This window comes from Arachis ipaensis, chromosome B09 (genome assembly GCF_000816755.2).
Source record: "Arachis ipaensis cultivar K30076 chromosome B09, Araip1.1, whole genome shotgun sequence".
NCBI classification, from domain to species: Eukaryota; Viridiplantae; Streptophyta; class Magnoliopsida; order Fabales; family Fabaceae; genus Arachis; species Arachis ipaensis.
The window spans coordinates 17,931,924-17,942,859 of NC_029793.2; the positions used below are offsets into that span (position 1 = coordinate 17,931,924).

At 34.1% G+C, this 10,936-nt stretch overlaps 1 protein-coding gene across 2 annotated transcripts; it reads left to right on the forward strand.

Moving 5' to 3' along the window:
• Positions 359-9,912, forward strand: LOC107618220 (CTP synthase). Of its 2 annotated transcripts, none has more exons than XM_021110426.1 (23): positions 359-769; positions 873-952; positions 1,094-1,192; positions 1,297-1,347; positions 1,441-1,558; positions 1,674-1,730; positions 2,265-2,329; positions 2,421-2,504; positions 3,552-3,602; positions 3,695-3,757; positions 3,852-3,898; positions 4,825-4,894; positions 4,985-5,047; positions 5,388-5,477; positions 5,572-5,610; positions 5,864-6,013; positions 6,085-6,162; positions 6,254-6,339; positions 7,193-7,241; positions 7,326-7,406; positions 7,566-7,659; positions 8,218-8,330; positions 9,583-9,912. In XM_021110426.1, exons 1-22 carry the CDS (start codon positions 652-654, stop codon positions 8,280-8,282), a joined length of 1,698 nt encoding a protein of 565 aa, XP_020966085.1. In that variant the 5' UTR covers positions 359-651; the 3' UTR covers positions 8,283-8,330; positions 9,583-9,912. The 2 variants fall into 2 exon arrangements, with proteins under 2 accessions (XP_020966085.1, XP_016175708.1); XM_016320222.2 differs by having other exon boundaries at positions 361-769; positions 1,094-1,180.

Sequence of the window (10,936 nt, forward strand, 5' to 3'; positions counted from 1 at the left end):
AATAATTATAGTATGTATTATTCATTAAATATTAATTATAATATAATTATAATAAATATATTTTTTATAAAATAATTTAGAATAGAGAATAGAAAAGTTCATTTTGGAGGAAAAATGGAATCATGAGAGATCGACACGTCACTTTCATTAGTTGGGGAAAAATCCAATTTTAATATATTAAGTAGATTGATAAGTAGATATGTCTTATTTTTATAAAATTTAAGAATATAATAAAAAATTTTTATAGACAAAAACTTCGGATACAAAATTTTTTAAGAATTTATTTAGGTATATACTCTAATATCCATAGTTAGGGATTTTAAATTTGCTCAAGACGAATTTGGGATTTGCGTAAGCAGGAAAATTGTCGAATTGTTGATCAAGTTAGTCGAGTACCTGAGCCTGAGGTTTACACACCATTTTTCTTTTTCCTTTTTTTTCTCTATCTAGGTTTTCTCTTTTTAAAATTGCATTCGGAAAGTGACTGCTACCTTTTTAGCTTCAGCTTCGGCCTCCATCATATAGCTTTGCGCCTACACTTTAACAAAGAGAGCCTCTCACTCTCACCCTTCTACCACCCCATATCTAACCAACTCACATAACACAACCAACCAACTAACTAACTAACCATTTCACAAACACAAACAAAAAATGAAGTACGTTTTGATCAGTGGAGGAGTCGTTAGTGGCCTTGGGAAAGGCGTCACAGCAAGCAGCATAGGAGTGGTTCTCAAAGCGTGCGGCCTCCGCGTAACTTCCATCAAAATTGGTTACACCTCTCTCTCTTTCTCTCTCTCATCAATGCTTCTTTTTCTTTCCACTTAAAAACATTCTGTTTTTTATTTATTCATTTTTATTATTATTGTATGCAGATCCGTACTTGAATATTGACGCTGGCACCATGTCTCCCTTTGAGCATGGAGAGGTTTTTGTTCTCGACGACGGAGGAGAGGTTTCTATTCTTCTTTCTTTTATTAATTTGAATTTGAATTTGAATTTGCATGTCTTGTAGTTGCTGTGCCGTTGGAAAATTACTTTATTTTAGTCGTTTTTGGTTTGACTTGGAAAATTGAAAAAAAAAAATTAATTAAAGGTGGATTTGGATTTGGGAAATTACGAGCGCTTCTTGGATGTTACGCTTACGAAGGATAACAACATCACCACGGGGAAAATATACCAGGTGCTTGTGAAAGTAATTGTTCTGTGGAAATTGATTTTATCTTCTTCTTCTTTTTTTTTTTTAATTATTTTTGTGGTTTAACGCTTTGTTTGTGTTTGGTTTTTTGTTTTGATCAGTCTGTTCTTGAGAAGGAACGTAGAGGAGATTATCTTGGAAAAACTGTTCAGGTGATTTTTAGTTATATATTTGTCGTTACTTGTTTGTTTTGCTTGCAGGGCTGCATGTCGACTCTTATTGAGTTTCATGGCGTTTTGAAACAGGTTGTTCCACATATCACTGATGCCATTAAGGATTGGGTTCAATCAGTTGCCGCAATTCCGGTCGATGGGCAGGAAGGGCCGGCAGATGTTTGTGTGATTGAGCTGGGTGGTACAGTTGGTAAGTTTTTTCTTCCCCCACCTCCTTTTTTTTTTCTTTAAATTAAATATGATTCTGTTTATGCTGCAATATCCACTACAGTTGATAAAGGAGGAGTCTGTTTTTCTTTATGCAGGGGACATTGAATCTATGCCATTTATTGAGGCTCTAAGGCAGTTGTCTTTTTCAGTGGGTATGACACTAGATTAGCATGTTTATGATTTTAGAATAACGTTACTTGATATATTTTCATACTATTCACTGCCTTTTTTTTGGTTTTGTGGAAATTATTGATTAATTTAATTTTATCATTGGCTTATTATTCTATGGTGAGAAGCATTTTCAATTTTCTATTGTGAGAAAAAGCATTTTCAATGATTCCTTAGTTATATAAACTTCTATGGTTACCTCTTGTGCAATTCATATAAGCTTGGCAGGGGTTTAAAACGTATTTGATAACTTCAGTGTGTGGACATTTCTTTTTCAGGGCAATTTGCTGCATGATTCTTTTATTTACATGCTATATCATTGTTCCAGTCACGTATAATGGTGTTGCATCACTGCATCATTAATTTATTATGCATAATGCTATTGTGTGGTTCAGTGAAGTCATTAATTGATATGATTCTTTTTTTTTATAAAAAAACTTTTTCTCTATGCGGCTATGAAGTGTATGTATCTTGTCATATAATACATCTCTTGCATTTTTCTCAATATTCTTTCTCAGGGCCTGACAACTTCTGCCTCATCCATGTTAGCCTGATACCGGTTTTGGGTGTAGTGGGAGAGCAAGTAATACTTAGTTATTTGTGGACTACTGTTGCATACTTTTATTTAAAACAGATTTCTTTCTCATTTATTGTGTACAATATCCTAATTCCAGAAAACAAAGCCTACACAACACAGTGTCAGGGAACTTAGAGCATTAGGCCTGACCCCTCATCTCTTAGCATGCCGTTCTGCAGAGGTATGTCATTCCATATTTTGGTACCTGGTTGTATTTCAAAAGTCTTACTCTATATAACAATTGTTTGCTAGAGTCTTATAGGTAGCGTACATAAAAAATGCTTTCTGATCTCTTTTATTGGTATAAACATTTGTTATAAAATTCAGATTCTACTTTGAGCATTGAATATAAATGATAAATATTTTCTTTGCTGTATTTTTCGTCTTAACTGAATTATGTTTGACCTTAATAGTTTAATGTTGAACCTTTGTGGAGCAGATTTATTCCTCCTTCTAATTCTAGAGTAATAATGTTTGATTCTCCATCTTAGTAATAATGGAATTTAGATGCATTATTGAAATTTATTGACCTTTTATTCGTGCATGTTTTATATTCAGAGATACTAGAAAATATGCTCATACTAGTTTTTCACCAAATAAGTAATATAATATTCAGGGGATGAAAATTTTTGCTAACATTTTCATTTGAGTTCTGACCAACTTCTACTACAATCATTATACATATACAAGGGCACATGCTCTGTTATTGACCCTTAGACTTTGGTTTCCAAAATTATTGGTTGTAAATACCTTAGAAATTATGAATCCGATAGAGCATTTAAATTTCTTTACAATTTTAAGCCGATAGGGTAAATATGTTTGCAGAGAAACTGAGTGTTGGTATTTTAGGAAATATTCACCAGGTGTCTATATATAGTGTAATGTACAGTTTAATCATCCAAAACACATACACTTCTTCAATTTTCTTACAATTTCAAGTATAGTGCTATTTCTCAAGCTACTTATTAGCTTATCTGGATATGGCTTTCGTGATGTGACAATTACATCTCCATAATGCTATATTTGGTGCAGTATTCAGGCAATATGATGGTAAAAAATAGTTCTTTCTTAATTAATTCTAAATTTGGGAAAACATGGAGGTTACTTGAATTTCCTTAAGTTGTAGGAAATTCCCAGTGTTTTTCAGAATCCTTCTATTTTGACATTTGTGTCGTCGGTGTTATTTTGGCTATATTTGTTGCTGAAAACCTGTTATTCAATATGGCAGCCTCTTCTGCAAAATACAAAGGATAAACTCTCACAGTTTTGCCATGTTCCAGTAAGTTGTTGGTGAACATAGCTTGGCTATTATCTGAATAATGCTTCACTGCATCAGATATTGATGCATATCTTCTGCATGTTCCCTTGCAGGTTGAAAATATACTGAATATCCATGATGTACCGAATATTTGGCATATTCCCCTATTACTTAGGGTGGGTTTCTAGCTAAGTATTGGTTCGGTTGTAGCTGGACTGTCTTGATTTGTTTTGTGTAATGATTTTCTTTTTGATTGGCTTCTATTTTCAGAACCAAAATGCTCACCATTCAATTCTGCAGCAGCTGAACTTACTGGAGTGAGTTATTTATTTAGTTTCTATCACTGCAGAAGGATAAACAGTTTTACTTGTGAATTTTGTCATGGATGCAACTTATGGTAGGATAAAATCTGTGTCACAAAATATGTAGCAGTCTAGAAATGGCTGTTTTCCACTTTCCCATCCGGGAAAGTGAAGAAAACTAACATTCCTAGCCCATTTGTCCACCCAACCTCACCCCACGCCTGCAGTCTCTCTCTCTCTCAATGAAATAAGATATTCACTGTTCATCCTAGCTGTATACTACATGTCTACATGCAATAGTATTCACGCTATAATTTTATGAAAGTAGTCCAATAGATAGTGTGTCTATATATATTGGGGCCATTTGGGATCTTTGCATAAGATTTCATTTGTGACTGTGCAATTTGTCCTCTTGTGTAAGCATTATTTTCTATTAGCTACCTCTCTAGCTTTTGAAAGTCCAGTAATGTTCTGTTAGCTACCTCTCTAACTTTTGAAAGTCCAAGAACTCTTGCAGCAAATGCCATTATAGCTGAAGTGGAATGGACTTAGCCCTGCTTCAGTTCGTGGTTTTCTAAACAGCCAGGGGAAAGAGAAGAAAACTTACTTTACTTTAAAATCAATTGATAAATTCCTTTGGAGATATCAAAGTTAACCCTTTCATAAAGTATTACATTGCTGCTTTATTCCTGTAACTACTCTAGCATGAGCGGTGCCCATGCTACAATAAAATTAACTCTAATCTAATATAACTAAATGCATTTCCAGATTATACAACATGACTGGAGTATGAGACAGCAGGATATATTCGTCTCTCTCAATATAGTTGATTATGTTTGGGCACTACATGGTGGATATGTCATTATCTGTTTTTTGGCTTTAAAGGAAGATAATAATAACAGGAAACTTCAATCTAATTCACCATCATAATTGTTTTTCAGAAAGGCTACATCTCCTGCTTTACAGCAATGGACAAAGATGGCTGAGACATATGATAATATTACTGATTCTGTTAGTACAATATGTTTACTTTGCATTTGATTTACCTAATGTTATTATAATATATTGTTCAATGTTTTAGAGCCTATTTGACATTTACAGGTGAAGATTGCGATGGTGGGAAAGTATGTTGGTCTAACAGACTCATATTTATCTGTTATAAAGGTGCGTTTTATACTTTTACTTATGTTTATACATTAAGATCTGGATGAAGTGTATTTGATGGAGAATTTGAGCAAAGATTATTTGGTATATTTATATTTAGCTGTCAACATTGTTTAGAAAATGAGGCTGAGGAATTTATAGACTACCTGGTAATTACATTTAAATTTTTCTTTATAGTTTTACTGAGTCTTGCTCTTTCTATAAATCTGATGCCCTTGTCTGCTAGTAAAAATCTGGACATTCTTACACAACTGTTGTTTTTAATTGTTTAATTCCTGTTTTCATTTTCTTTTCCCCCTTCTTCTCTCTCCTATGTTTTCAATGTTTGTTGTGTCTTCAGGCCCTTCTGCATGCTTGTGTTGCATTGTCATTGAGGCCATCAATTGACTGGATTGCAGCTTCTGACCTTGAAGATGACAGTGCTAAATCTGTAATAGTTCCTTTCAAATTGCTTCTCAAGAAATTTGGTTATTCGTCATTGTGAACATAACAACAATTACTTTATTTTGTCATTACTTGTTCAGACACCACAAGCATATGCTACTGCGTGGGAGACTCTCAAGGTATGTGTACTGTAGCACATGCAGTTTATGGAATGTAATTAATTATATTTGGAGTAACATGGTAGATGCTTGGGGATTTTTTTTTTACTTTATTAATGTTGCTAGATTTAGCACATTTTATTATACCTGTTTGTTATTTGAGACTATCAATGGAATTGTCAGACCATCTTTGAAATTGGATTCATAAAGAAATATGTTGCACTTGAATCAGTAGTCACATACTCACTCATTGTTGGAAAATTGTCACTTGCAGAGGGCTAATTGTGTCTTGGTTCCCGGGGGTTTTGGAGATCGTGGTGTCAAAGGTATGATGCTGGCTGCCAAATATGCCAGAGAGAACAATGTTCCTTACCTGGGCATTTGCTTGGGAATGCAAATTTCTGTTATTGAATTTGCTAGATCCGTAAGTATCATTTCTGTTTTGCTTTAGAACTGTATGCTTTTGTTGCTGTATAACTTGACATTCTATCTTAGGTTTTGGGCCTGGAAAGAGCAAACAGTGTAGAGTTTGATGCCCAAACACCAAACCCCGTAGTGATTTTCATGCCAGAAGTATGCATTTCTGAGCCCCTCACCCTGCCTTCCCCCCACCCCAACCACCACTATATTTGACATTTATTTTCCATTTTCTTCTTATAAACAGGGTTCACGGACACATATGGGAAGTACCATGAGGCTTGGATCTCGAAGAACACTTCTACAGACACCTGATTGTATTACTTCTAAGCTGTATGTGAAGTAGCTATCTGGTTATGTTTTATTATTTAAGTGATAGTTGAATAAATAATAAATTTGTAGATGTAGCTGCCCTTTAATTAGTTACCTTTTCTATTACGAACCTATTCAGTTATAACTTATAAACCAGGTGTATACATAATTCTACTTGAGCGTATCACTGGTTTGGTTGGTTCTTGTAAATAATTTGCCAACCTGCCAAAGCAAGAGATGTATTCTGTTATTGGAGAGGTGAGGAGACTATTTTGGGCAATTAGAAATAGAATCATTATAGAGGAGGCTGGGAGCCTTGAAAACTCATAGTACTATATATTAACTAGGTACAGTTGATACAGAAATACGTTATAGCAGTTTGCGTACATTCTTACCTAAATTGATACCATTTTCGTATGTTGTATTTCCCATTATATAGCTTTTGTGGTGGTATCATTGTATGTTAATATCCCGAACTCATTGCTTTGGGCCAGTGGTGTTTCTGGAGTACGCCTATAAGTAATGTGGTTGTTGATATTGATAATCATCATTTAGTTTGATGTTGAATTTTAGGGCCTGTTTAGAATTCTCAGCATTGCTCTAGTTTCAAAGGGCACGATTTGGTTATACCCTAGTCAGTGATGATAGGGAAGGAGTAGCTCACATTGATTAACCAGTCCGCCCACCAAACACACAAATCCTTCCTCCCTTCTTGCTTCCTTTACCATAGGAGCATGTGTAGCATCTGCAAGACTATAGCCTGGCTTTGAATATCTAGTGACAGCGTTATTTATGGTTTCCTTAATAACTGCTATAAAAATTATATGATTGGAATGCGTTGTCAGCACTCACTATGCTTGCTGCTGTTTTTTAGGTATGGCAATTCAGCATATGTTGATGAACGACATCGGCACAGATATGAGGTTTGACCTTGTACCTTTTTTTTTTGGTGATTGCAAGAGACACATGTAGTACAACTCTTGTAATTTTGCATTAACATTATGCAGGTCAATCCAGATGTTATCAGAACTTTAGAAGAAGCTGGACTGAAATTTGTTGGGAAGGATGAAACAGGAAATCGGATGGAGGTTAGTTTTATGGCTGAGAAATGTTTTGAGGCAAAACAATATTTACTAGAACCAAAGTGGAATTGGATACTGATTTATTTGTTATTCCTACACAGAATTCACTTATTTTATCATTTTTTATAATAATTTCTGGATTTTAATATATTTTCTTTGGCACAGATCTTAGAGCTTCCAAGTCATCCATACTATGTAGGTGTGCAATTTCATCCAGAATTCAAATCCCGGCCAGCAAGACCCTCTGCTTTGTTTCTAGGTAGTGGCCACTCTCAGAATTGTCTTTTCATAACTTGCAACTCATGAGGCATAAACCAGGAGCCAAGAAACCATTAATATTAGCTTGTGTGACATGCGGATAACATTAACCTTTCGCCTAGTATACCTTTGTTATTACATAATCTCTTATTTAAGCCTAAAAATACTTATTGCATTCTCATTTGAATTGATACTTGAATGTTTTTTGAAATGTGAAAAATAAAGACGGGGCAGTGGTTACGTATAAAAATATAAAAGCAGTAGATACAGAAATTCGTTTGGTTGTGGAGACAAAAATGGAGACACAATTATTTTGTCCTAGAAACAGAAAATTCTTATATTTTCTATACTTCTTCAGTTCTTAAAAGTGGGAACATAAAATATCTATTTTTGTCCTTTTATCTCTGTCTCTTCATTTCTATTTTTTCTCAGACAAAATCCGAATGCAACCTAAAGTCCTTATGTCATTTAACTTCTTTTAACCATCTTCATGTCCTGTTTGAAAGTTTCTTACATCTGTCTATACTATGTTAAGTATCTTCTGCTGCTTCCCTTGTAGGTCTCATATTGTCAGCAACCGGGAAGTTGGAAGCATATGTTAGTAGACGTCAGAATGGAAGTTAATGTACTATTTGGTACTATAGGACCCAATTCCGATCATGACATTCTAAGGTAAAGTTCTCGAAAGAGAAAAAAAGAAAAAGACAATTGCTTAGAGGGTAGAGCATAGGAACTGAATAAGATGGGGTAAACCTGAAGTAGAGTATGCGTGCCATGAGCAGCTGCGCATGCTTCTTTAGGTTGGTAGTCATATGGGTTAAGCACCGAAATGGATTCTGAAAAGTTCTAGCGCTTACAAAAAGGACCATAAGAAAAAAAGAACAAAATTCTCCCCCAAAAGATATTTGTCATTTGCCAAAATAATAGTTAAACCATGAGTAAATTATTAGGTAGTATGTCTATGCTTATAGTAGCTACGGTGGCTATGTAAGTGTTGTTTAAATTAAAGTCATGTTTTTTTTAACATTTTGATTTCACTTTTTTTTAGCAACCTCTTTAAAAAGCATTGTTAAATAATAAAAAGCATTATTTTAATTTTAACAACACTTTTTGAAACACCATAGCCACCGTAATATAGGCATACTAGAATGCACCAAATTATTATTAAACAAACATGGAATTTATTCATGATTGAACCTTTTTGACAAGCATCCTATATCTTTTGGGAATTTTTTTGTAGTTTCTTTCTTTTGGAATCAATTTTGATGGCGTAAGAGTATTTCAGTGCCCGTCTTGGTGTTCATCTCATTTTCATGCGCATTAGATGCAGACTAATATTATTTGCCAATACAAATTCATTGGTTTGCCATCAAAACTGACATAATCTTTTGAATTTAAATTAATAAAACTTATGGTAGGATGCTTAAAGGTGGTTGCAAACTTGCAAATACTAGTATATCATGCTTGAAGCATGGCAGCTATATTAATAGAGGGTAATTAGTTGACGAAATAGCTTAATAATGAACTCATCCATTTTCGTTATTGTCAGGGTCTATTTTTCATGTTGACTGGTATCTCAACAATATGTGAATGGTAAACCCTAATTAACCTTAAATCACTTTTTAGGAGTCACAAGGTGGTTTTATTCTTTTGGAGATTATTTTGTCAAACAGTAGATATCTTTTGAAGGCCATGGACTAGTTTCACTCATTTAGGGGATTATTTTGTTGGTGACAAAAATCTTTTGGGTGCCATTTTAGTCGTATATACTTATCAGTGACTTCGTAGTGTGCTTCCGAGGGTTCTTTCCTTGCAAATATCAGTACGTCATGGTTACAACTTGTTAACAACTAAAATTTGAATTTTCATGTCTTCCTAAGATGACACATTACATTCTTGTCATCATTTTCAACCTTCCATGCAGACTACATAAAATATTGATGGTTATTCGATATGCATAATCGAGGTCTGAAGCAGAGCTCATTCTTTTGCTACACTGAAGAAGTTACTTTACATTTGAAAGCTGACCATTAACCTTTACATTTCCAGACCTTACTGGCTTATCTGTTATTGTTTGAAATTGTTTCCATGTTGAGTTTACCACACCCCAAACGTGATGATTTTCTTGTAAGTTCGCCTCTCTGGTTATTTTTCCCCCCCAAGAAATGTATGTAGGAGAACCAAGAGGTGATATAAGCAATTTTTGTTTTGGATTTGTTATCTACTTGTTCTAATGTTTTATTTGAGGTTTAAATACGTAGTCACGGGTCACGATGCTTAAACGTTTGATTTAAAATTTTCCAACGAAGCAATTCAAAACATTGCAAAATAACACTGGCCGATGCAATTGCTGTACTTTTACTTAGGAACAATGATTGCACTTTGGTCCTGTTTGCCCATATCAAACTGAAAAAATACATCAATCCGATTGTAGCTTTAAAATTTAGTCCCTACTCCCTACTCCCTACTCTTCGACTCTTTTTTGGTTGTATGTTGGCCTTGATAGTGTTTACGAGTTTGATTTTTGAAGAGGAGAAAAATGTTTTGAAGGTTAAACATATTCACAAGTTTAATTATTTGGAGAGCGAGAATTTTGAGGTTTTTCTTAGCCTTTCAAAACCTTTCAGGTGTGTCTTTTTAACGTTTCTGCAAGTTAAGGGGTATTATCTTTTCTTACTAATAATTATTATATTACCAATTATTTATTCTTAATACTTAAGGATAATAAACTTGTGAAATCAAATAAAACACCTAAATTTTCTTTTACATAGTTCAAATTTGTAAACAAGAAGAGTTTAAAAATCTTAGGTGTATTTAATTTGCGTTTTTATTTTTTATTTTTGTTTTGTTTTGATGTCTGAAGTTATTATAAGAACAGTAAAAGAAAGTTTTGGTAAATTTAGAGAGATAAGACTAAGAGACAAGGAGTCCTGGTGGTAAAATAGAGTGTACAAGAAAAGATAAAGGCAAAAAATGAGTGTTTTAAAGAGTAGTATGTGTTGCAATGAAGATAATTGGAAAAAATATAAGGCAGTTAAGAAAGGGACAAAAGTGGCTGTAAGTGAAGAAAGAACAAGAGTATATGAGGGTCTCTACCGATCTTTAGGCACGAAAGAATGAGAAAAAGGTATATATAGAATCGCAAAGAGCTGTGAAAGAAGAACGAGAGACTTGGATCAGGTTAAGTGCATAAAGGATAAAGACGGAGAGGTTTTGGCTCAAGATGAGAAGATCAATAAAAGGTGGAAGAGCTACTTCTACGTGTTATTTAATGAAGG

Bases quoted from the DNA above. Each gene is read 5' to 3' on its own strand.
- LOC107618220 (XM_021110426.1), top strand. From the start codon at position 652: ATGAAGTACGTTTTGATCAGTGGAGGAGTCGTTAGTGGCCTTGGGAAA. The intron at 1,348-1,440 runs GTGATTTTTAGT...GTTTTGAAACAG, and splicing joins ATCTTGGAAAAACTGTTCAG to GTTGTTCCACATATCACTGA. The intron at 3,758-3,851 runs GTGGGTTTCTAG...TTCTATTTTCAG, and splicing joins ATATTCCCCTATTACTTAGG to AACCAAAATGCTCACCATTC.